Source organism: Scyliorhinus canicula, chromosome 7 (assembly GCF_902713615.1).
Source record: "Scyliorhinus canicula chromosome 7, sScyCan1.1, whole genome shotgun sequence".
NCBI classification, from domain to species: Eukaryota; Metazoa; Chordata; class Chondrichthyes; order Carcharhiniformes; family Scyliorhinidae; genus Scyliorhinus; species Scyliorhinus canicula.
In genome coordinates this window covers 26,968,623-26,995,702 of record NC_052152.1, presented here as the reverse complement: position 1 = coordinate 26,995,702, position 27,080 = coordinate 26,968,623, and the positions used below count along the sequence as shown (strand labels likewise).

At 46.8% G+C, this 27,080-nt stretch overlaps 1 protein-coding gene across 2 annotated transcripts in view; it reads left to right on the top strand.

The window, feature by feature from the left end:
- The first annotated feature begins 22,893 nt into the window (after positions 1 to 22,893).
- Positions 22,894 to 27,080, top strand: part of runx1 (RUNX family transcription factor 1) — a 186,107-nt gene continuing 181,920 nt past the window's right edge. Inside the window, exons 1-2 of one of the 2 annotated variants that reach the window (XM_038801623.1) lie at positions 22,894 to 23,529; positions 23,710 to 23,811. In XM_038801623.1, the coding sequence (XP_038657551.1) occupies positions 23,754 to 23,811 (58 nt within the window). In that variant the 5' untranslated portion in view covers positions 22,894 to 23,529; positions 23,710 to 23,753. The remainder of the gene's footprint in view (positions 23,530 to 23,709; positions 23,812 to 27,080) is intronic. The other variant, XM_038801624.1, reaches the window with a different exon arrangement.

The window sequence follows — 27,080 nt, the reverse complement described above, 5'->3', positions numbered from 1 at the left end:
ACTCCGAGACTGGGCTTTAAGACCATGTGGATTGTGAAAGTAAGTGGAGACTAAGGGAGGTAAGGAGCTGCAAAGTTCCCTCACGGTGGGAAAGATTGTGAGAGTTACCAGAAATTTTAACACAGGGATGTGCTTAAACTGTACATTGTGGAAGAAAAGTGTCTATCTGTTAAAAGGGCGAATAATGGAACTCTATTCATTAGCACTGTATTACTGAAGGGGATTTTCTCAGTATTATATCCACATGCTTACAGAAAACCTCAGATATTACAGCTTTGTACAGTCAGCCTGTGGGGACGCTTAATCCTTAATTACATCATTTGGTCAACCTCACTAATAGCCATAATTAGTAAGTAAATGCAGACTTCTTAAACCACAAATACTTTCTAAAGTTTTAAACAGGTTTACCAAGTTCTTCTCTCAATATCCTCTGGTGGATAACAATACATTATTTTCGCAGCATTGCCAATACAATTGTTCTTTAATGTATTCAAAACGCCAATTGTGCTGTATGTTTTAAAACGAATGTCAATATCTTTTACTTCCCTCATTTTAAACCTACCCACGCAATCATTTACTGGGCTGAGGAGCCTTTCGCTGTTTTCATTTTCTGCCAAACCTGAACAACCTGACATCCCGGAGAGGGTCGATGGGGGTGGTACGGATGACGTGGTATATATTGACTTTCAAAAGGCACTTGTTAAGGTGTCAAATGGACTGGTTAGAGAATTTGAAGCACATGGGACTAAATGGCAGTAGCTAATGGACAGGAAGCAGAGAGTAGTGGTGAGTGGTTGTTTGTTTATGAGAGTGAAGGGAAGTATACAGTGATATTACTCAGGGGTTGGTATTAGTACACTGCTCTTTTCAAATTACTTCAATGATCTGCACTTAGGTTGAGATTGCGGATGGCAAAAAATAGGAAATGGAGCAAACAGTGAGGATGACAGGAACTGTCCTCAGGAGAATATAGACAGATTGGTGAAATGGGCAGACATCGGGAAGATAACATTTGACAACATTGGAAAGAAAAATTAGGGGAGGCAATTTAAATTAAATCAAATATTTTCTCAAAAGGGGTGCCAATAGAGAAAGATCCATACACAAACATTTGAACACGACAGGACATGTTAATCAAATTGCAAAAATAGTATTGGTTTAATAAATAGAGGCGTAGAGTGTGAAAGTAATGGTGAAGTTATGGTGAAATTTTGTGAATCACTGGTTAAACCACAGCTGGAGTATTTTGTCCGTTCTATGAATTCTGGGCACTATGCCTGAGGAAGAACATCAAGCCTTGAAGAGAGTACAAGGGAGACTTACCAGAATGATACCAGAGTCAAAGGATTTTATTTGGAGAGATACGATGCCTGAAAATTGGCCAGATTCACTATCAAGTCAAATGTCCATCACACATCCTTCATGGGCACAAGTCGATGGTCCCCAAAATTATCCCTTCATGAGGCTATATAGATTAGATGCAGCACAGTCTAATTTCTGCCCACTAATTCATCTGTCCGAAAGGAGGGCCATTTGTTTAAAATTAATTTACAGGATGTGGGCATCACTGTTTAGGCCAGCATTTATTACCAATCCCTAGTTACCCTTCAGAAGGTGGTGGTGAGTTGCCTCCTTGAACCGCTGATTACTTCAGGTGTAGGTACACCCACTGTGCTGTTAGGGAAGGAGTTCTAGGATTTTGCCCCAGTGACAGTAAAGGAACAGCGATATATTTCCAAGTCACAGTGCTGAGTGACTTGGAGGGGAACCTCCAGGTGGTGGGATACCCAGGTATCTGTTGCCCTTGTCCTTCTAGATGATAGTGATTGTGGGTTTGGAAGGTGCTGTCTAAGGAACCTTGGTGAGTTACTGCAGTGCATCTTGTAGATGGTGCACAAGGTTGCCACTGTTCCTCGGTGGTGGAGGGTTTGAATGTTTGTGGAAGGGGGAGCAATCAAGCGGGCTGTTTAGTCCTGGATGGTGTCCAGCTTCTTGAGTGTTGTTGGAGCTGCACTCATCCAGGCAAGTGGAGAGTATTCCATTACACTCCTGACTTGTGTCTTGTTGATGGTGGGCAGGCTTTGGGGGATCAGGAGGTGAGTTACTCGCTGTAGGATTCCTAGCCTTTGACCTGCCCTGGTAGCCGCAGTATTACTATGTCTAGTCCAGTTCAATTTTTGATCAAGGGTAACCCCCAGGGCAGCACAGTAGCACAGTAGTTAGCACAGTTGCTTCACAGCTCCAGAGTCCCAGGTTCAATTCTGACTTGGGTCGCTGTCTGTGTGGAGTCTGCACGTTCTCCCCGTGTCTGCGTGGGTTTCCTCCAGGTGCTCCGGTTTCCCACCACAGTCCAAAGATGTGCAGGTTAGGTGGATTGGTCATGCTAAATTGTCCTTAGCGTCGAAAGAGGTTGGGTGGGGTTACTGAATTAAGGGGATAGGGGGAAGGCTTAACTGGGGTGCTCTTTGCAAGGTCTGGTGCAGACTTAATGGGCCAAGTGGCCTCCTTCTGCACTGTAAATTCTATGATGTTGATACCTTCCATTCAGAGTAATTAAGCTCATGTCTTAAGATTGAATCTTTATATTTTAGCAGATGCTGGAAAGTGGGTTGAAGGGTCAGTTACATACAGTAGAGCATCATCAGCCTACATCAGACTGTGTGGAGTTTGCACTTTCTCCTCATGTCTGGGTGGGGTAAGAATCCAAGAATCCCCAAATCAAACTGCAGAGGAAAAAAGTTTCCTCCCACAGTCCAAAGATGTGGAGGTTATGTGGAAATGGCCATGATAAATTGCCCCTTAGTGTACAAAAGGTTAGGTGGGGTTACTAGGTTATGGGGATAGGGTGGAGGGCGCGGGCTTAATTAGGGTGCTCTTCCCATGGGCCAGTGCAGACACAATGGGTCAAATGGCCTCCTTCTGCACTGTGATTCTGAAGATTTATTCTGTTTTTTGGCTTCTTCAGCGCCATTTCTAATGACATTGGAGCTCATTGCGGTAATTGTTGGAGGAAATTCTGAAGCCAGCACGAAGCAGGGGAAGGATAAGGCATTCTTCTTTGGTGGGGGGATACAGGAGTGCTGGGGTCATGGTGATGTGGGGTCAGTGTATTGGATTTTAATCCACTTCTGGAATGTGACAGCAAAGCCAACTCTTCTGATTGACACTAGAAAGAATTGTCCCCCTAGGTCTAATGAATTACCCATTCCCAGGGAAAGTGTTCGGGCTGATGTTATCTCTGTATCTCCTGCCCAACCTCCTTAGGCATCCTGGGATGCACACTGTTAACAAGTTCAGTACCATTACTTACTGAATAATTGCCTCCAGTAGCATTTTGTTTCACATCTTCCTCATGCTCCAACATTCTATTTTCATCCATCCATCTCTGCGAAAGCTGAGGTGGAATATTTGCAACCCTTTTTACATCTTATATGCTTTGGAATGTCCTGACTGTTTCCAATTTTGCTGATGACCAGTCTTCTTTCATAGTCCCTCTTCACCTTGCAAATCCCTTTATCTGTGCCTTTTTACATTCCTCGTGACTTCCTTCTATATTCTTGTTGTTTTTAAACTTCATTTTCAATTGCAGCTATCTGTTTCTTTATGCTCTTGTTGCACTACGAGCTTGGTGCATGAGTGACTGACATAAATTCCCCATCAGGTTCATAGCCTAACATTTCCAAAGTTCGAAGAGGGACATCAAAGGGCTTGTTAACGAGACCCATTAAAAGCAGTGACTCAATCCCGGCTCCCAGGAATCTGGGGAGTCAACCGGCTATGGTTCATCAGCTGCGTGGATCAGAGTGGTGGAAATAGATCGCAATCCTTTTCCCAATTTGAAGAATTAAAATTGCAAAATTAGATACTCCTCTCTGATATTATTTTTTGTATTATTTCTCCCAAGTCTGACGCCCCTCCCCCACCACCCCGTTATAGCGGACAATCCTTCCCTGCTGGGTCCCACTGTGAGGGAAATGCTCAGCAAGCTGGAGTTGGACATGCTGCCAACGAGTGCCTTCCTTCTTTGGGTTGCTGCCTGATATGGTACAGCTGGCATGCCAGGACACAGAGTGACAGCTGCATGAGAGCACTTTGAAGCCATTGATTTTAAATCAGACACCCAGTTTAATAACAGCAGTAGACTTCCTTTGTTCCTGCTCCTCATGAATTAAAATGCTGGTATACACAAAATGTCTACCATCGGGAGTACAGTACTTCCAAGCATCCTAAATTGGGATGGAAGCCAAACCACAGCGCGTTCAAGGTGCAATCCCAGTCAATAAACTATTTTTAAAAATTATTGTAACCATTTACTTGCCTCTTTTTACGAGGGAGACTTACCATTGGTTCTCTGTTCAATAAAAATAAATAATTTAGTATACATTTTGATTAGCACCTTTGTTTTCCCCTCCTCTGCCTCGTGCGTTGACTTTTTTTATCAATCGTTTCTCTTCCATAATATCTCCCGCAAATGGACTTGGAAAGTTGTTGCTCTGAGTTCCCTTCATATTTGGGGAATTTGGCAGGTTATGAGCAAGATTTGCTGCTACAAGCAGACTGGCCCAGGCGTGGGTTGAGAGTGAGAGGGAGGGGACAAGGCAAGGAATTAGTACAATTTATAGTAATGTGCACAGTAGATCATTGACATATTTAAAAAGACCTTTCATTGCAGGTTCAACTCTACACTGGCCAACACACTTTGCCAAGAATGCATTTCTGCACAACCCTATCGCATACCTAGCACATCACAAACACTTGACAAAACCAATCAACTGTGGTCACTCTCCATGTTCAGGAAAAGGCAACCATCGGTTTCTACAAACGGAAAGTGAAATATGTTCTCTGGCCCGCCAACCCCGTTTTCCTGAATGGCGCGCCCCCCGCCGGCAGCGGGATTCTCTGTTCCCACAGCCGGCCAATAGGGTTTCCCATTGTGGCCACCCCACGCCGTCAAGAAACTCACGGGCGCGAGTGCGCTGATGGCGGAGCGAAGGATCCTGCCGATGGGGAGTTCTGCTGGTTATGTATCAGAGTAACACCATCGGCTGGTGTAATGCCACATGTTACCCAATGACATCATCGGAGAATTTTGTGGTCTTTTGTGGAGTTCACCATTGTACCCCGTCTTTGAGCAGCACCTTGTAAAATAAACCCCTTGTACCATGTTATACGAACTCGAAGTGTGCCACCTCTGATTCTTTCTGTTTACGGCTGCAAAAAAGATACGACAAAATAAATGATCAGTTAATTTCTTTCTAGTAGTTGCCAGTGGTGAAGGAAGCATACCAGTAGAACTCCTTACTCGATAAACCAAAGCTGTGGAAACACAGGTTTGACCCCTGCTCTGTGCTGGGTTACCTGTTTCTATCAGTGTCTACAATAGGCCACAGTTCAGCAAAACTGGGGGAGAAAGATATCACAATAGTGGCGCTGCTTATCATTGTCCAGTGACCCTCACTGCAAAGTGTGTTTTTATTATTCTTTCATGAGATGGGCGCATCACTGGCTGAACCAACATTTATTTCCCATTCCTAATTTTCCCTGAAGAGTTGTTGGTGAGCCACCTTATTGAACCGCTTCAGCCATGTTATACAAACAGCCACAGAGAGTTAGGGAGTAAGTTCCATGATTTTGATCCAGCGACAGTGATGGAATGGAGATACAGTTCCAAGTCAGGGTGGTATATGGCTTGGAGGGGAACTTTCAGGTGATGGTATTCCCATATATCTGCTGCCCTTGTCTTTCTAGTTATTAGAGGTTGCGGGTTTGGAAGGTGCTGTCAAAGACCTTGGCGAGTTGCTGCAGTGCATCATGTAGATGGCACACACTGTGGCCACTGTGCATTGGTGGTGGAAACGGTGGAGGTCAAAGGTGGTGGTGGGGTGCCAATCAAGCGGAACGCTTTGTCCTGGACGATGTCGAGCTTCTTGAGTGTTGTCGGAGTTGCACTCATCCAGGCAAGTGGAGAGGATTCTGTGTGTGTGAAGACAACACGGCTTAGGACGTTTCCTAAACCTTCGCACCCTCTCAACACTGGTCCTGTAGGAAGAATGGGTGAGATACTGAAGGACAGACAACAATTGTGAAAATTATCCTGGTAAAGAAATAAGGGTCTTTAGGAGAGGAGGGAATTGGAGGGCTTAAAAAAAACCTTAAATTAAAGAACCTCTTTGTGTGGGAAAATTGTACAATAAAGGGAAATCTTAATTTGATCAGTGCTGGTAAGTTGCCAATGATAAAATGTATATCCCTTCCACATCAGCAGCTCAAAGTAAGAATGCACAATTCTCCCCAGTGTACTTTAGTCCTCCTTGGAATATGTTTATGTCATTCCAGTGAATCTTACTGCACCTCGCTGCTTTCCACCCACACAAGAAACTAATGTTAACAGGTGGTAAAACAGCTCGGCTGAACATGTCTGGCACCAGTGGTTATGTTTGTGGCCCACTGACTCATGGCTTAATTATGAAGCCGACACAATGGTTTCAAAGTTAGTCTGTAAACCTAGAAGCATTCACAGAAAAATATAGTTAAAGGAGCAGGTTCTCAGACCCTGTGTGTTGGAAATCATAGTGAGCAAGGGAAGAAATTGAAAACTTGAAGAAAGGGCATTCCGTCGGTCCCTCACTATCGGACACCTGAAGGGAGATCCGTGGGAAGAATATTAACCGGTAGTCATAAGGAAAATAACTGATACATATCATCTCCTTTTGAAAGTGTTGGCAATGATGCAAAAAGAGAATGTGACACATAACAGGACTTCAACAAGGCTAATTTTCCCCTTTGTTACACTTGACTGAAACCGCAGTCGGTTTCACAGCGACGCTTGACACAGGCCGAGGTAACAGGAGTTTGGGAATTTGGTCACCTCAATCTATTTGTTTCTCTGCTGTACTGGCGCACGTTCTACATCCAAACATGAACTCAACTTCACCTCAGTGTGTATGTGCGTTCAGCAATTTTGAGTTCAGTTTGCGATGTGCCCGCTTTATTTTTTGTTTCCCAGACACTTCAGGCCAGATGAGGAGCGTGAACTACAGGGCGCATTGTTCCGGAGAACTACAGGCCCATGGTGTCGGACCTTTCCACCCATTAATGGTTGCAAATCAAGGTCCCCAGGCAGAGGTGTCACTGCCAGGAATCTCCTGATTGGAGAATCAGCCCTTTTGTCTCAACTTTGTTCTTTTTTCCATTTGTTGGCAACGCCTCTCGAAAGCTGACTTGAAGTATTTGCTTCTCATGTCGACTCCAGCTGACCCACGCACAACCTTGGCGCATTGCTCCAGCTCTGTCACTTATTCTCAAGAGCTCAGAAATGATGGGACTCTGATTTCTCCCGTCATCCCTCCACCTTTCAATTTGCCTGTGTTTGAAATCCAACCTTTGCATTGATTTACTCTGGGATACTAGCTTACCTGTGCTAATAGCTTGCTCTGAAATTAGGATTTTTATGGAGTTATTAGCTAATTTATTTGAGATGGGTAAGCAGTGCATAGAAATTGGACAGAATTATGCGACGTTTTGGCAAAGTGTCATCTCAGAGTGGCAGGTGGCCCAATGGCAAGTGGCTTGCCGGGCTTCCCGCGGCCTGTTTTAAATTCTTTGCCAATAGAAAGTGAGGAGGCGGCCTTATACACCCCCCCCCCTCCCCCCATACAGAGCTCCCCCACACCACCTGCCACTCCCCCGACACAGAACCCCACCGACACCTCCCCCACGGATGCCGCCAGCATTTGCCCCATACAAACACCCTCCCCCAGTGACCTTGGACTTTCCTGCCTCCACCTGATGTGTATCAGCAACTGTGTGGTGCTCAACAGATTGTATCCCAGAAGCCTGTCCACTGGTGCCGCCCACTGGGATGTGTGTCTCTGCGTTGGTGGAGTCTGGAGATGACAGCCGTGATACCTCGATGGTGGTCTCCTCGGAGCTCTCCTCTGAGGTGCCCACTTGGACGGTGAGGGGAGGCGACCCTGGGTAGCCTGCCCGGGGCGGGGGGGGGGGGGGGGGGGGGGGGAGGGGGGAGAGAGAGAGGGGGGGCAAACCCGGGTAATTTGGCCCCATCAGGTGGGGATTCTGCGAGAAAATTGACATATGGCCAGTGAGAGGGAAGGATCATTTTGTCTGGCATGAACGATTCACTTGAGGCAGGTTATCTGGGTGAAGGGACAGTGCATCCTTACCTCTGCGGCGCAGGCCTACCTCGCTGTCAGTGACTGCTCCCTCCTCAGCCAGTCCTATAATCTCCAGGGCCCGTTCATCATAGGGGGTGAGGACTCTGATGTCCGGAACCACACCATGCGCCTGGGTCCGTTCGCACCTATTATGGGCTAACATCTCCTGCGGGCACAGAGAGATGGCAATGTGAGCCTCACGTTTGATGCATGGTGGCGGGGGGGGTCTATGTCAGGTATTTATGGGCATTTCTCCTGGGTGTGTATGGATTACGCTGGTGGGTGCCAGGGCGTACTTGGGCACAGGCAGGTAATGTGCTGTGAGGGAGCGTGCTAGGTGCCCAACGTCGACTTGGTGGCGGATGGGGGGGGTTGAGTTGTGGTCAGGGGGCTGACACTCGGGTCTATTGCCAGAGGGCCAGTGTTAACTTACCCTTGTGACCTGGTGGAGGCCATGTGGCATTGGCGGCCCAGTTGCTGGTCATTCGATCCCCTCAGGGGAACAGGGTGTACCATCTCACATCCACGGCGTCCAGCAGCCTGGCCAGGTCGTCATACCCGAACCATGGAGCAGATCTACGTGTTGCCATAGCACGTACTGCCTGGGGGCTGGTTCGGAGGGAGCAGTTTATGAGCATCTCCCCATTGTTAGTGGGCAGCTGTCAGGTGTGGTCCAGGTGAATCAGCTGGTGGATCAGCCAGTTCCGCCCTGAAGCTTGTGGGGGAGGGGGGGGGGGATCATTTCTAGCACTCAGTACCATTAAATAGGTCCGCAGTGTCGCCGACTTGGCCATTGGAAAGCACCCAGGAAGCCAGCACTTAGAACCTTTCCCGTTAAATCACGCCCAGTGTTTAGATTGATACAAATGGGACCTCGGCTTCAGAAGTCAGGTCTCCCGTTATGTCATTGATGGAGAGAGGGGGGCAGGGACAATCAATCAGGGAAATCCCACAAGCATAAAAGCCGGTTTAGGATTCCTGTGCTATTCTCCATCCCCTCCACTGCTCCAGCCTACCCTCCCAAAAAACAGGAGCGGAACATCTCCCCATTTTCACAGTAACTTAATTGTAGTATTAATGTAAGCCTACTTGTGAAACTAATAAAGATTCATGTCTCATTACATTCACCCCCCACCATCTGGCCTGGGCTTGCGAAATCCTACCAACTGTCCTGGCCTGAGACAATTTACGCATCTTTAACCTGTAATTATCCCTCTCTCCAGTTGCTCCGTCTGGACCTGTAAAGACTTAATTACCTGCGAAGACTTGCATTCAAAGTATCGTCTTGCATCATTGACTTTGTCTCTATATGTGGTTGTGGAACCTACCTCGTCACTCACCTGATGAAGGCGCTGTGCTTCGAAAGCAAGTGAGTCGAAACAAACCTGTTGGACTTTAACCTGGTGTTGTAAGACTTCTTACTGTGCCCACCCCAGTCCAACGCCGGCATCTCCACATCATGGCTGATAAAGATTGTTATTGTTATGATTGTGTTAATGTTCATGAGCTATAATCTAGTGTACTTGTGTGCATACAACTTCTCAACATGGCAAGTGTCCTGCACTGTGGCCCTTGGCCTGTTACGCATTGGAAAGCGCATTGTGTATTTTGTCCACTTGAGGCTATCATACACACAAATGTGATCAGAAGGAGCCTGGAGGAAAACAAAGGAAACCATTGGTGTAACAATATGTGTAGTTCTGATTCTGACTGCTTCTTATTAAATATCTTACTGTTTCGTTCCAAGAATCTAACACAGCACTTCGCCTAGATTTTTGAAGCAAATGAGATAGGGAGGGTAGTAATTGGGGCAGGAAGAGGGGCTGGATCTTCTCCCCTAATTCCTGCAGGGACCTTCGGGCACGTCTGGCACTTTTTCAGGGTTAAATGAATAACTATATCTATTCCAAATCCAAGCAGATTCCATTACCTGCTCCTGCAGTTCTGAAGTCAAAGGCCTCAACAATGTCTCTCAATTGCAGTAACCAATCCCAGACATGATCTATAACCTTGGAAAGCAGACTCTGTTGCGTGTTTCTTTATTAATAATAACAATTGTTATTGTCACAAGTAGGATTACATTAACGCTGCAATGAAGTTACTGTGAAAATCCCCTAGTCGCCACACTCTGGCACCTGTTCGGGTACACAGAGGGAGATTTCAGGATGTCCAAATTACCTAACAGCATGTCTTTCGGGATTTGTGGGAGGAAACCAGAGGAAACCCACACAGACAGAGTGAGAACGTCCAGACTCCACACAGACAGTGACCCAAGCCGGGAATCGAGCCTGGGACCCTGGTACTGTGAAGCCACAGTGCTAACCACTATGCTACCGTGCTGCCTGTAATTACCTCCTCAGTTTCAATAAGGATCTCTGACTCCCATACACCACCCCCGCCCCCCCCCCCCCCCATCAGAGTGGGGGTAGGGTGCTGCTCTGATTCCCGCCAGCTCGTGGAGAAGCAACAGCACCTTTACAGATGCCAATTGATATTAATCCCTGAGGATTTGGGATCAGATCCACATTTTCTCCATGAGAATCCCACCCCTACTGTTCTTCTGCTTTAGGAGTCAGGACCCTCAAATTCGGTCCCCAGTGATTGGAGCTGTTGAATTTCAGAGCACATGCGCCTTCATCTATTTTCACTAGAGGACATTCTGAATGTCGCAAGGGTGAAAAAGCAGCACCCGTTCCCAGAGTTTGAATGTTTATTGTTCAAGCCAGTGCTTTGAATTAAGGTGAAATCTACCAGCTGCACTTTATGCTGACAGACCACCAATAAGGTGTACGGCTCTTTGATGCCCAGAATTTTGCCCAATCACCCCCAGCCAATTGGAACCATCCAGGTCTTCATTCAATAACCTTTCATTGGCAGGACACCCCGACTGGAATTTTCCCTAGGTAGTGATATAAGGAATAAAAATTCTACTGTGCAGGCTGCTCGCCCACACTCAGAGTACACATTGGGCAGTTTCCTGCTCCAAGCAATGACTTCTGCAGCGATTGATTTAATTGGCAAAATAAATCACAGGTCAGAATGCTCAATTTGTCAAACTGCACCAGGAGCTGGTGCAGCTGAATACTGGCCCCCAAAATGAGGGAAATATCACAATTCCTCTTACTTTAACCCAAGTGCTGTGCCACAATCCAGACTTCAGGAGCAGAAATGGCTGAATCTTTCTCAAATGCAGCCTCCGTTTTTGTCGTTAGTGTACATAAGTCGGGCTACCACACAGTGCTATAACCGACACGTCTTTGCAGTAATATTGCTCTCGTGGCAGCAGAGAATTCGCACCTGAATTCACATCCAGTTATCCCCCCCAAACGAGGGCCTATTGCCTGCTTTGGGAGAAAATTCTTTGGACTCTTTAACATTTTCTTAAGTACTTTCATTTTAGTGCAATTATAATAATAATCTTTAAATTAGTGTCACAAGTAAACATACATTAACACTGCAATGAAGTTACTATTTGGGTACACTGAGGGAGAACTCAAAATGTCCAATTTACCTAACAAGCATGTTTTTTGGGACTTGTGGGAGGAAAGCCACACAGACACGGAGAGAACATGTAGACTCTGCACAGACAGTGACCCAAGCCGGGAATCAAACCCGGGTCCCTGGCGCTGTAAAGCAACAGTGCAATACAATATTTAGGACCCCCACTCTCAAAGAGGAGAAAGGGGAAATGGGATATCTGAGCTCCGTTCTCCAATCTTCTCCACCTCTCAACATTCTCAATGTGCACAAGTCATTTACAGATAGCGGCAACAGCCTTCAAGTACAGACAGACACAACTATAAATCTATAGCTTGGTTGTTACAAGTGCCTCGCCTCATTGCTTTTATAATTCCTAGATGCCTTTGAGATGCTGTGCACCGTGCCAACTTCCAGCTGCCAGAGGCACAAATGTTTGTGAAGAGTTGAGCGGCCCAGACAAGTTAGGTCATTTGGCAACAGGAGTCTTTGGTTCGGTTTGGGAGGGAGGGTGTGGTTATAATGGAGGGGGTATGGGCAGGGGGGGAGTGGGCTGGAGAAGTGAGGAACAGGATGTAGGTACCTCCCTCTTGTATCTGAAATGGTTTACCTTATGTAAAGGAAGACAATGGCGCAGTGGTAACATCACTGGACAAGTAATCCAAAGGCTTAGGCTGATGTACTAGGGCTATGAGTTCAAATCCCACCGTGGCAGCTGTTGGGAATTTAAATTAAATTAATAAAATTTAGAACTAAAAGCTTGTTTCAGTAATGGCGACCATGCCACCTATCACCGATTGTTGTAAAAACCCATCTGGTTCACTAATGACCCTTTGGGGAAGGAAATCTGCCACTCTTACGCCGTTTGGCCTAAATGTGAGTCCAGACCCACACCAATGTGGTTGACTATTAACTGCCCTCTGAAATGGCCTGGCAAACCACTCAGTTCAAGGCTAATTAGGGATGGGCAACAAATACTGGTCTTTCCAGCGACGCCAAAACCCATGAAAGAACGAAACAAAAGTGTCAGTGGTTCACACACAAACTCCTCAGATTGGGGACATGTCCTCAAAGCTGTCCACTTTTACCTCAGTAACTTTCCCAGTCACTGACAGAGGTGGCAATAACATGCCATGGGGGGATTTACACTTCTCCAGGAAAACCATAAGACCATGGGACATAGGAGCAGAATTAGGCCACTCGGCCCATCGAATCTGCTCCGCCATTCAATCATGGCTGACATTTTTCTCATCCCCATTCTCCTGCCTTCTCCCCATAACCCCTGATCCCCTTATTAAAACCATGTCCCCAACCCATGTGCCAACCCATATGCCACCATTCAAACACACTGCAGAGCCCTCAGCGAGTGAACAGCCGTTTACCTTTTAGAGTAAAGCTCATCAATAGTTTAAATATGAAGAACTGAAACAAAAAAAATCACATTCCTCCCAAATGAGATACACATGGACAAAGCATTAATATGTTTCTGTTGGAATTTGATTCTATTTTATTATTCCAAGATAGAAAATTTCATAATAAGACATAAAAAGGCTTTTTAACTGCAACAGAGTCTGTTATTATATTAAAATTTGCATTTTAAGATACGTTTCACATGTATTTGTGGTTACTTGAGAATTTCCCATAGTCGTTTGATTGTCTGCCTACGCGATCCAGGTTCAACCCAATGTGACCGTCTTGAGATGCTTCACATAAATTACACTCTTCCTTGCACGCCAACAGTTTCCATGCGCTTTGCAGAGGAATGCCTTCATCTATAGCTGTAACTCTGCTCACCACCAGTAACCATTTACAATACAGAAGAAGGCCATTCAGCCATCAGGTCTATGCGCCCCCCCCCCCCCCCCCCCCCCCGCCCCGCGTGGAGCAATCCAGTCAGTCCCACTCCTCGGCTCCATCCCTGAAGCACTGCTTCCTTAAGACCTTTGATTGCATTTACGTCCTGTGTCAGAATACAGCGGAGGAACAGCGAACTCCATTTTAGCTACTCGTAATTGAATGCCCGCAGGTTGATTAGCAAATGGTCATCCTTGTTTTGCCATCCTTCCTTAGCCTCACACCATACTCCACCTTGTTGAGCCGCACGCACTCACACACACATATTTCACTCCACTACTGCCAGATAGATCCTTGGGCTGAGCCTTGTCAGTTCCACGGAGGCAGTCTTGAAGGGGGAGCCAGGAGGAAATTTTGACATGAGGATGTCGTGTCAATGGTCCAATGCCTTCCTGTCTCTGAGCTACCTTTCCAGAATCAGTTCATCAAAGGAGTGACGACTCGCCCAGCAGCAGTAGGTGGCCAATTCAAATAATTAGGCAGCACGGTAGCACAGTGGTTAGCACAGTTGATTCACAGCTCCAGGATCCCAGGTTCGATTCCCGGCTTGGGTCACTGTCTATGCAGATTCTGCACGTTCTCCCCGTGTCTGCGTGGGTTTCCTCCGGGTCCTCTGGTTTCCTCCCACAGTCCAAAGATGTGCAGGTTAGATGGATTGGCCATGATAAATTGCCCTCAGTGTCCAAAAAAGGTTAGGTGGGGTTACTGGGTTATGGGTGTGGGCTTAGGTGGGGTGCTATTTCCATGGATCGGTGCAGACTCGAGGGGCTGAATGGCCTCCTTGTGCGCTGTAAATTCTATGAAATTCTATGAAATTAAGTTCCCAGTTGTGGCACGATTAGAGATTGTGCTGGGGCCTTCCCAGTGGCAACCACCTCCCTCCTATCTCACTGAGGCTAAATCCTGTTAGGAGGTGCTTTGTCAGCTACTGGCCCGCGAGGCTTCTTTAAGTTCTATCCCCACTGGAGGAACAGGAATCTGAGGGCTGCTACTACAGTCACTTTCCATCCTCTGGATTCAGTTTTTATTGGATAATACAGAGTTCTAACATATAGCTAGAACCAGCCGAACCCAATGCCAAAACCTCCCCAAAGATTTGTCCCGACTGACTGCCCCAACGAGTATGGTTGATAGAGGCAGAAATTTAAGCACCCCCCGCGAGGCAGATTCTGAGGCAGGATGGGTGATGTTATGGGAAACGTAAAACTGTATGGATAGGATTCCCCCTCAAGATCCTAACCGCCCAAACACAAATGCAATTTCATGGTTGATTGGGCAGGGCTTCGGATGGGAAACCCGCCCATTCACTTATTATTACCCTGCCCACCTCAATTCTAGGCTGGAGGTAGCGGGTGTGGTTAGGGTGGTAAAGTTGCATTTGCAGTTTAGCCCACCTTGGCCTCTCTCTAACAGCCCTCTCAAGGTTGGGGCACACTTCCCCTCCGGGGTGTTGGAGCTGCGGGATCCAGTCCCCTCCTGGACTACCCCCCAACGCTATGATCATCCCCTGGTGACCCGACAACTAGGTGTCCAGCCTCCTGCCCCTGGCACCCCCGGAACATGCCTTTTCAAAGGTCGTGGAACTTAGTCCCAGGCAGACTGCTGCAGTACCACTTCTGGCCACTGCAGCGCTGTGCCTGGCCGGGTTGAAGATCTATCAACCAATCTGATTGGAAGATAGCTCTCGTGGGTGATACTTCCTTCCACGGGCAGACAGAAGTCCCGCCCATTGCCAATCAATGAAGAGTGCAGGAGAGCATGCCAGGAGCAGCACCAGGCACACCGAAAAATGAGGTGCCAGTCAATTGAGCATGAAACAGCAGTCGGAGTGTGAGAGTTGGCGGCTGTGTGTTCGGCACCGACTCTCAGGACAGCGAGTGCCCATCGCTCACCCATCCTTAAAATTCTACCCTGGGAATACAATCTGTTTTATTATACATGAGTGTCTGAAATATAATGAATTCAATGATACAATAACTGGAAAGTAAAAGCTCAGAATCGTTTTTGGTTTAAATCTACCACACTGACTCCTTCTGCATGAACAAGGTACTTCTTAATTCTTTGGCCCAGATTACACATCTTACTGTGTTTAAAACTCCTCCTATAATTATCTTCAACGTGATAAATAAAGAAATGGCTGAGGAACTAAATTCATACTTTGCTCCTGTCTTCACAAAGGAAGACATGAATATTCTACCAGAAGTTCTGAGAATAGCAAGTAAAGAAATGGGGCGGGATTCTCTGTTTCTGAGACTAGGGGGGTGATTCTTCGAGCCTCGTGCCGGGCTGGAGAATCGCCGCAACCGCGCCACGCCATGGGTGGTGCGGCGCCGGCCGCGGGCTGCTGGAATTGGCGGGGAAGCCGATTCTCCAGCTCGGCTGGGCCGCACGGCCATGCGCTGCTCACCCCAGTCCCTGCCGGCAGGAACTCTGCGCGTACGGTCGGGGGGGGGGGGGGGGCGGCCTGTGGGAGGGCAGGGGGACTCCATTCCCGGGGGGGGGGGCCTCCGTTGGAGTCTGGCCCGCGATCAGGGCCCACCAATCGGCAGGCCGGCCTCTCCTCCCCGGGCCTACTTTCCTGCGCCGCCAGCCCCTGAACACCAACGCCATGTTGAGTCGGGGCCAACGCGCTGAAGAAGTCCCCCGCGCATGCGCAGTTTGGCGCGGCCCAACTGCGCATGCGCGGCGCGGCGTCCATTTGGCGCCGGGAAGGGAGGCTGGAGTGGCGTGAACCGCTCCAGCACCATGCTGGGCCCCTGTGGAATCAGTCGTCCCTGTGCCCGTTTTACGCCGTTGTGAGACGCGACGGCGTTCACGACGGCGCAAACACTTGGACTCCATTTGGGAGAATCGCCCCCTAAGTGTTAACGCCGGAGCACGATTCATGGACTGCCACAACAACAAAACTGGCGCCGCACCACAGAGCGTTCCGTTGGCAAGGGCAATGTCGGCCGACGGTTTCCCTGGCAGCAGGGACAGGTGCCAGTGCTAAAGGCCCAAAGGTTCCAGCCACTGATGGGGCCAGGAATATGGACATGAGAGGGGGAGAAGAACATGTGAGGGCAGAGCCCACAGTGCCAACCGGGGGCACTGTGTAGCCCATTAGACGTGGTTGGGCACGGGAGTACGCACCATGCTAACATGTTGGCCTTTCACCCCCTGCAGACACTGGATATTGGAATTCAACCAGCAATGGTGGCCTTCCTCCTCGTCACTGCAGCCCTGGGTGATGCTCTGTGGCTGTAAGAGCAGGCACTGCTTGAGGAGGAGGAAGCAGCAGCGCAGCAGGCAACAGCGGAACAGGAGGCAGCCGCTGAGGATGGAGTGCCGGCCACCCAACAGTCTGAGAAGGAGGAGGGGAGCAAAGGAGACACCTCATGAGGCCTTGCATGTACCGGCAACGCCTGTCATTCGAGGACCTGCTAGACCGGGCATGCCATCGAAGACTCCGGCTGAGCAGGGAGACAGTACGACATATCAGCCAGATCATGGTGCACCTGACTCCACCGGGGTATGGGGGAAGGACACCCGCTCCCTGTGGTTGTCAAGGTGATGGTTACCCTCAAACTTTACGCCATGGGGTCCTTCAAGGTGCCAAGAAGGGATCTGTTCAGGATGTCACACAGCTCAGTGCACAGGTGCATCTGGTGCATCACCGAGGCCCTATATGCCCGTCCACACAATACATCCATTTCAATGTGGACCAAGGCCACCAAGATGCACGGGAAGGGGGGCTTACTGCCATCACTGGATGCCCTGGGTCCAGGGGGTGATCGATGGGATGCATGCCCCCCTACGAGCACCTGCAGGTGACAGGCCACTCTATACAAACCGAAAGGGATACCACTCATTGAACATGCAGCTGATATGTGGCCATCAGCTGTGCATCATGTACGTCTGCGCCCGATATCTGGGCAATGTGCACAACGCCGTCATACTGGCACACTCGACGATTCCTGGCTTCTTTGAGGTGCACCCCCGGCTTGGGGGGGAGGGGGGGAGGGGGAGGTGGGAGGAGGTTGGCTCTTTGGTGACAGGGATTATCCGCTGAGGTTGTGGCTGATGACGCCTATCTGGAGGGCACAGACCGACATGGAGACCCACTACAACAACGCCAGTGACCAGGGCCGAGAGCGAGTGGTGCTTCGGTGGTACAGGTGCCTGGACCGTACTGGAGGGGACCTCCAGTATGGCGCTCGCATCGTGGCGGATTGCTGTGTCCTCCACAACATCGCGCAGCAGAGAGAGGAGGAGGATGAACGTCAGTCCTTTTCTGACTGGGGAGATGCAGGAAAGGGAGGGGATGGGCAGAACATGGAGCCCAGGCAGGCATCAGAGGCCGCACGATGTGTACTCCAGGGCCAACACGCACTTGACGTTCTCATTGCCTCCAGGTTCACCGAATTGGGGGGGGGGGGGTGCGGAGTGACTGGCCAGGGGCATGGACATTGCATCCCACCTCCACACCACCCCCACTCGCTGTCGGCAAATCGCCCCAGGAGAGGCAGAGAATACCGACTCAGGCCCGCTATGATATGCCAATGGCATTCACTGTACGTGCTTCTGGAATGCATGGAATGCACTGACACCCATGACTGATTGAGGCCATGGTGACTTGTGACTTGGTATGAAATATGCACCTGCCACGATTTCAGCCTTGGAACCAATTCTCCGCCCAATCGCGCTTCCCGATCCGCGTCGGCCGATGGAGAATCTCGGCCATGGCTTTGGGGAAATTAATGGGATTGAAGCCGTACAAATCTCCAGGGCCTGATAATCTTCATCCCAGACTACTTATGGAAGTGGCCCCAGAAATATTAGATCCATTGGTGGCCATTTTCCAACATTCTTTGGAGCCTAGAATGGTTCCTACAGATTGGAGGGTAGCGAATATAACCCCGCTATTCAAAAAGGGAGGTCGAGAGAAAACAGTGGTGAATTTACCTAAGGAAGGAGCAGTGCTCCGAAAGCTAGTGTTTGAAACAAACATATTGGACTTTAACCTGGTGTTGTAAGACTTCTTACTGTGCTCACCCCAGTCCAACGCCAGCATCTCCACATCATTCTCAAGTGTATCAGCATTTGGAAAAGCAGTGGTATAATCAGACAAGTCAGCATAGATTTATGGAAGGGAAATCATGCTTGACCAATCTACTAGAATTCTTTGAAGATGTAACTCGTAGAGTTGAGCAGTGAGAACCGGTGGATGTGGTTTATTTAAACTTTCAGACAGCTTTCGACAAGGTCTCATATAGCAGATTACTATGTAAAGTTAAAGCCCATGGGATTGCGGGTAGTGTCTTGAGATGGATAGAAAGCTGGCTAGCAAGCAGGAAGCAGTGACTAGTGGAGAGGTGCAGGGATCTGTGCTAAGACCCCAACTGTTCACATTATATATTAATGATTTGGATGATGGAACTATATGTATTATTTCCAAATTTACAGATGATACAAGTTGGATGGGAGGGTGAGCTGTGAGGAGGATGCCGGGATGCTTCAGCGGGATTTGGACAGTCTGAGTGAGTGGGCACATGCATGGCAGATACAGTTTAATGTGGATAAACATGAGGTCATCCACTTTAGTAGCAAAACTAGGAAACAGATTATTATTTGAATGGGTGTAAATTGAGAGAGGTGGATATTCAGTGAGACCTTGGTGGCCTCGTGCATCAGTCCCTGAAAGTGCGCGTACAGGTACAGCAGGCAGTAAAGGAGACAAATGGTATGTTGGCCTTCATAGCGAGAGGATTTGAGTATAGGAATAGAAATATTTTACTGCAATTGTATAGGGCATTGGTGAAGCCACACCTGGTGTACTGTGTGCAGTTTTGGTGTCCTTATCTGAGGAAGGATGATCTTGCTATGGAGGGAGCGCAGTGAAGGTTTACCAGGCTGATTCCTGGGATGGCGGGACTGTCATTTGAGGAGAGACTAAGTCGGTTATGAGTTTAGAAGAGTGAGAGGGGATCTCATAGAGACTTACAAAATTCCAACAGGATTAGACAGGGTAGATTCAGAAAGAATGTTCCCGATGATGGGGGAGTCCAGAACTAGGAGTCATAGCTTGAGGATAAGGGGTAAACATTTTAGGACTGAGGTGAGGAGAAATTACTTCAGCCAGAGAGTGGTGAATCTGTGGAATTCGCTACCACGGAAAGTAGTTGAGGCCAAAATGTTATGTAATTTCAAGAAGGACGTAGATATAACTCTTGGGGCTAAAGGGGTCAAGGGATATGGGGAGAAGGTGGGATCAGGGTATTGAACTTGATGATCAGCCATTATTTGCTATATATGTTTCTATGTGAACAGTATGACTGCTAAAATTCCTGCAATTAACCAAAATGCAATATAATTTGAAACTGTGATCATTTCAGAAAGGCCACGACTTGCAGTTAGAATTGACATTATGAAGCTTTACTCTGGGTACCTAGTGATAGGAACAATATTGTGTGCCTAACTGGTTAATCCTATAACAGTAACTTGACTCTGCTTCATACTTTTCATGGCTTTACACCCCTCCTGCTGGTGCTAAGTTTTGCTTTCCTGTTGCTTCACATGCATCAGTAACCATTTATATAAAGTCTTTCATTTCTTCAGGTCAACTCAAAGTACTTTACAACTAACGGAGTACTTCTGTTGGTTGTAGCCTCTGTGGTCATTTAGAAAAACTTGGCAATCAAGTTCTGCCCAGCAAGATCACACAAAGAGCAAATGATCAGATAATCTCTTTTATTAAGAGTGTTGGTAGAGATAAATACTAGAAAGGCATCAGGCAAAGTCTCCTGCTCTTACTCAAATCATGAGCCCTTTTATGCCCATTTGAACAAATAGGTGGGACCTCAGTTTCACATGTCATCTGAAAGACTGAGGGTCAATTTGTATGTTGTGCTGATATCTCTGCAGTAGGGTTTGAACCTAAAAACTTGTAGGCTTAGAGGTGGCAGTGCTCTTAGACACTTGGGCACAGTGAGCCAGAGACAACAGCTATCTAACCCAGCATGTTTAATAGATGAATATCCATTGACTGAATTAGGTAGCAGAAGACGTTCTGATGATTTACCGCTGCTTTATTGTGATACTACAGTTAAGCACAAGCATCTCCTGCCTGGTGACCAGAAATTCCCGCCCAAGATCAGTGGGCCTTTACATGGTCCGCGTCCCATCCATGGCGATCTTGTGGGCAGATGTGGCCAAAAGATCGAGCCCCTGGTTTACTCTTAAAGGGACCTGCACTTCTACCATTGTCAAGGGGACCCTTTGACATCTGTCAGGTGCCAGCAGACTCTGATACCATGGCGGGCATCACATGTAAACCCAGACCTCTCTTCTACAGAGGTCACCATCGCTGCACCTCCCGGCGAGGGTTGCAGGGTACTGATTGACAATATTCCCTTCCTGACCGAAAGGCACAGACATCAGTAGTCGGACAGGAACTCCTTCTCAGCTGAAATTCATCATTGATTATGTAAAAATCATGGGACCATCTTACCTTGATGATAAAATAGCAAACTATAGAATATTAGCTGGTTTAGCTCAGTGGGCTTGACAGCTGGTTTGTGATGCAGAACAAGGCCAGCAGCTCGGGTTCAATTCCCGTGTCAGCTTACCCGAACAGACGCCGGAATGTGGCGACTAGGGGCTTTTCACAGTAACTTCATACTTGTGACAATAAAAGGTTATTATTATCTGGGACCCACTCGTGATCCAGAATATGTTTTTAAAAAAGCACTGAAGGATGAAGGGACCAAAGTGATGCGCATAGTCCCCAACATTTTGATTGTTAATAACCAATATTTAACTGTGAAATCTGCTCCAGAGCACATTGCCTATTCCGGACATCCTCACATTGCTTCCGCGTGCATTTTTAACATCCCGACACATCGATTGATGTTGAAGAGCCAGCAGACCTCCGAAGAAGCATCGGAGCCATGTGGGGGGCTGGGAGCAATTAACAGCGATATTCTAGAATAAGGAGTGGTTGGACGTTTGGAGCTAGTGGGGGGGGGGGGGGGGGGGGGGGGGCGGGGGGGGGAGAGGGGGGGGGGGTTGCAGGAGTGATGGGTGGAATCTTATTATTGACTAACTCAGCCTTGCTAATGGCTACGCTTAACATCGCTCAAGAAGAAAAGAGAGACAAACACTCCTCTTCCTTTCCGCCCTCTGCTTTCATTTCTTCTAACGTAACTTCAAATGATTCCGAATACTGTGGCACCAATTGCATGGAAATGAGCACCAGGCTTTGCAAAGCATAATAGTCTGGCAATACAAGGGAGAATTCATAGCGTACATCTTGCACACATGGTGATCTTATTTACGGAAATGCATCCAAACCATCACACTAACGGACTACAAGTTCTTTGTTGAAAGATGCAGCTTGTCCCCAGAGGTTGAAGATTTAATTTTTTTTATTGGTAGATTATATATATGTGTAGGAACACAAAAAAAAAGTTAGCAGCAGATGGATCGGTTAAATAGTGATGTGGTTAACTTGCAAAGGAAATTCAAAACTTTGTTCACAGAATACTTGCAGTGAGCCAGCTGCTGTACATCCAGACGCCCTCCAACCTAACAATTAGGAGTCCCAATCATTTGCATTGTCCGATTGAAAAAAAGGCAACGTAAGCCAGTAATAAGCCAGAGAGCAGAGAAAAACGTGCCATTTACCAACGGAGAATAAATTCACTGACTTGCCTTTCAAATCCATGGACTACAATTGGAATATAAAGGCACTCATGTATTTCTTTTTATAAATAACTGCTTGGAATAGGACATTGTGAAAAGTGCTGCGACAATTACTGGTGATACCCTGTCCAAGGTGAGTCTGTAAACTCTCTGTAACTTGCAAATACCCTTGGCTTAACTGAACAGTTTTTATAATATCCAGCTATTAATTTCTGAAATCACTGGTAATTCAGTTAGTACATCTACCAATCTGATGTACAAGGGCTCCTGGTTAAAGGTTCTGACATTTTTTTTGTTCCATTTTACTTTCCTCCTCTCTGGGAATTGTTGACTCCACCAGAGATGAGTCGGCACCTCTTCGTTATGTTGCTTCAGTGTCCATTCTTCAGGTGAGACTCTCGACGGTAAAGGTCGGCGGAAAATTCAGCTTGTGGAGGAGCATCAGAGAAGGCCCTGATCTCCTCACCTAATGGTTACCCAGCGTCCACCTCCGAACAAGGTTTGAAGAGGATGACAGTGAGTGGTGGGGGGGAGCTGTGTTGTGTGGGGGGTGCATTTGGGGGAACATCATCTCGGATCTTCACTTCAATTTGGTAAAGGTTTAAGTTTAAATAGCATTCAGAATTGGAGGAACACATATTTCAGCATCGTGAAAAATATTGTTAGTGTGTTTTTATTTGAGGGGTGATAAAGGATATCACAACAGCATATTAAGTAATGACCAAACATACTGGCCATCGATTGAAAGCGTCCTGAGCACAATTAAAGCAATCATGATGACATTTTGTGAATTTCTCCCTGTGTGAGGAAAATCTCTTTTTTGAGATCTGTAGCAAAGAAGTAGCAATGGAACTATTTATTTATCAAACTGTTTTTCCAGCAATCAAAAAAAAATGAAAGCTGCAGTGAAATTTTAATGGTAGATTAGTACAGCTCCACTGCCCTTAAAGCAACACAGGCTCTGTTGTGCAGAATCATATCGTTCTATTTGCATAATAAGCAAAAAGGGACTGTGAGTCAGTTTTGCAAACTCTAGCCTCTGCTATTTCCTGGCTGAGCCAGGGGGAGGGCAGGTGGGGCGGGAAGGGCATGCTACAATGAGAAAAAAAAAGGCGACATCACTTGGGGCACGTGATCAACGGCAGCCAATTAGGTTGAATTATCGAAGGGGAACAGTTAAATTTGTAATTTAGGTTGTGTGAAACTCTTTGGGCCTCATAAACAACCACAGAACCACAAGTTGGGTGCAGACCAGTCACACAACACTGGGTCCGGGATATTGGTCAGCACACAGCAACTCATTCTGATTCAAACCACAGAGTGCCAAGCATTTCGTACAGTGGTAAGCATCATCTAACCACAGCCAATCCACTATTTTTACAATTCAGACCTCAGAAAAGTACCTTATCGTGTTGTTTGCAGCGCTGCAGAAGCTGTGTGATAAGGTAAAAGGAAATTGCCAAAGATGAACGGTACAGTGGAGAGTGCGACTCTTAAATTCTCTTGGTTTTCCTTTGAAAAGGTGGGAGACTTGTGCAACCAGCTAGGACGGCTCCACGGGACACCATGGCTTCGAACAGCATATTTGAGTCATTTCCTTCATATCAACAGTGCTTCATGAGAGGTAAGTGCCGCTGTTTAAAGTGATTCGCTCTAGTGCACATTGAGAAATAGTCCTCCGAAGTTAAATGCAAGAAAGATGCTGTTATTCTGTGGCTGCCTGATGACTACTTACTGAGTTCAGAGCTGATGCAGGAAAAGTGTCTCACTTTAGTTGTCAATTATCTCCAGTTTGATAGACGCTTTTTCTGAAGAAACAAAAGTGCCACAGGCTCATCCGCTTTGTGCAGCCTTTCACACAATATGATGTGAGGTTTGTCTGTTGGTTTCAGTGAGAGATATTTGCACTTTTTAGGGCTGACTGAAGAAACACTGGAGTCTTTAGTTAAGCCAGTTTTAAAACATTGAATTAGTCACCCACGACAGTGAGGAAACAGAAGGACAAGATATACGTTCAGAAGCTTATGTCACTTTGAGTCATGAACAGTTGTTAGAATCAGGCCGTGCTCTTTTTAAAAACAAATGGTTATCATTAAGAAAAACAGGATGATAAAATGCATGAGCAACACCTTGAAGCAAACACAGATAACTCACTTTCTAAGCGGTTGCTCAATTTTACTTCGCATGTCACTGCTTTCAATGCAACTTTCACCCAAAGGGAGAAATTTGTACCATCGACTCATGGTGGTTGGATGATTTATGCATTCCTGCATCATCATTCAGCTCCGTCAAATGGCCACAGTCCCAGTGCAAACTTGCTAACAGCTCCCTTGGCTCTCTGAACAACTGCTTCCTCAGTGCTCTTAACAGCCAGAGGAAACAATATTCACCAAATAACCAGAAGGACCTTCCTGGATTCAGTTTGCTTTTTTTTTTCATGTTTTGTTTCCAACCGTGGCCACAGGAAAACTTATTGAGGAAATTTTTGTGAGGTAGATAAGGTAATAAATTGCGATGTATAAATAATCCTGCTTCACGCATGCAAAATGCAGGCAGCTGAGGCACAGACTGCTGAACAGCGCAGGGGTTAAGGGCATTTGTTAAGGCTCCATTTTTAGCCCATGACACTCGGGCAATCAGGCAAAAATGAAGAAAGAGCATCAAGCAGGCAGACCACCGTTAATCGGTCTGACCAATTGACGGCTGAACCAAAAAGAAAAGGAGCAATTACTCTATGCAAACTGCATTGGCATTCAATACAACTTGGATAGACTTCAGGAGAAGAGCCATTTTAAATATTCATGCAATGAAGCCATAAAGTTGGGAAATAAATCAGCATATTTAATCCAACTGTACTTGTGACAAGTTTGTTTTGTTATTTTGGTTTGCCTTCCTCTTTTCTTTTGCCTGTGCATTGAACACTGGTCAGCTTTGAGATAGGAGACAGAAACAGAATATCTCCTAGACGCATGCAAGTTAGATAAATAATCATGTCTGCGGGCAAATTGTTTCTATTGCACTTTTCTCTCAGCTATTAGCACAAACCCGTTGTTACAAGCGTCCCAGGCACCGCTCTCTCCGTCTATTGCAAAGGCACTGCCGAAATTTATTGCCCTCGCTCTGCTCACAAACCCCAAATCATCAGCTGCGGGGAAATAACAAGTGGTTCTCGTCCCATATATTTCACTTTATCAGTCCTTGCAGTTCTCTCAGAAGGAAATCCATAATTCTTGTAGCACGATACCGTGTTAAAAATGAGAACGGGAAAAAAAAAACAATTGTTCTATTCTAAGAAAACACTGGAAGAAAGCTGACGCATGAATTGAGTGTGGTACACCACAAAGGATATGGGTCTTTTCTATCACACCATACCAGGCTCTCCCTAATGCTCTCCGACTGAGGAAACTGCTGAAGTCGCACCTTGCAATGAAACACTGCGCCCCAAGAGGACGGATGTTTTCAGTTTACAGTGAGTTTAAACATTAATCCTCATTGGTGAATGTAAGAACAGCCTTATTGTTCTGTTGATATATCACTCAATGGTACATTGTGTTCCCGCAAATTTTCCATTGTGTGCTGGTAACCTTTTCATTTAGTATTCACAAACTCACAGTCCAGCTAGCAAAGGGGTTGGGAGGAGTGAGTCGTGAGAAAAAAAAGAATGACTTGCATTCATATTGCGCAGTTCCAGACCATAGGAATCCAAAGTGCTTTACGGCCAATGAAGAACTTTTGAAGTACCGGGCGGGATCTTCCATCCCCGCTGCAATGTGTTTTGTGGCTGCGGAGGTGGTCCACGGTTGGCCAGCGACGGGATCTTCCGGTCCTGCCCCTGTCAACGGGGTTTCTTGTTGTTCGCAGCCTCTGCCACCAGGAAACACAAAGGGGGGGTGGAGTCGGGGGGGGGGGGTCGCTGTTTACAGGACCAGAATATCCCACATGTGGGAATGCCAGAGAAGTCCGCCCATTGTCCCTGTTGTAAAGTCGGCCAATTTGTGCACAGAAAGATCCCACAAACACCAATGTGATGGTGACCAGGCAATCTGTCTTGGTGATGTTGGTTAGAAGATGCATATTGGCCAGGGAGAACTTCCCTTCACTACCCTGAAATAGTGTCAAGGAATCTGCTACGTCCATCTAAAAGGGCAGGTGGAGCCTTGATTCAACACCTCATCCTTGCATCTAAACTTCAATGGTCCTGATCCTCCTGGTCAAAAACTCACCAATGCTTCTGAAAAGGTGTGTTTACCGCCAGTTATATCAAGGCTGATCTTTACTCCGAACCCCATTCCCCATACATCCCGAACTTTGTGAAATGCTGCCGACGTTGCATCCATTATATTTCATTACAGGCCGAGACACTGTGTAAGCAAGAGTATTTTTCAGATATACTGAACTAACAGTGAGGCATTTCAGAATGTGAATCACTGCAGCCAAAGGCAGAGAAGGATAGGCTGAAGGAAGCTTGGAAACTGCCTGGTTTAACATCCAATATACTCACTGACAACCAAAGGACCACACAATTCCACAGCACAAACTACACTTGAAATGAGTAAATGTAAGTCACCTTGCTCTCATCTGGTGAACTAATACAAATGTTTCTCAAAAGGTCTGGAAACAGATAGAGTATTAAATCCCAGACCATCCATATGCAGGAAATTGAAAATCAAAATGACGGAATTACATTTCCTCCATCTCACTCCATTTCCCATGATTGACAAACTTACTGTTATCATCTGGACAATATTTACTCAAAAAACATAAATGAGCAAATTTAATAAACTGTTATTCTCTAAGAAATATGTCTTGCGCACATACCTTGAGCCAACTGTGCAATAAAGGACCCTTATGTTAATAGAATGGTAAACAGAAATGTTTTAAAGTCAGAAAGAA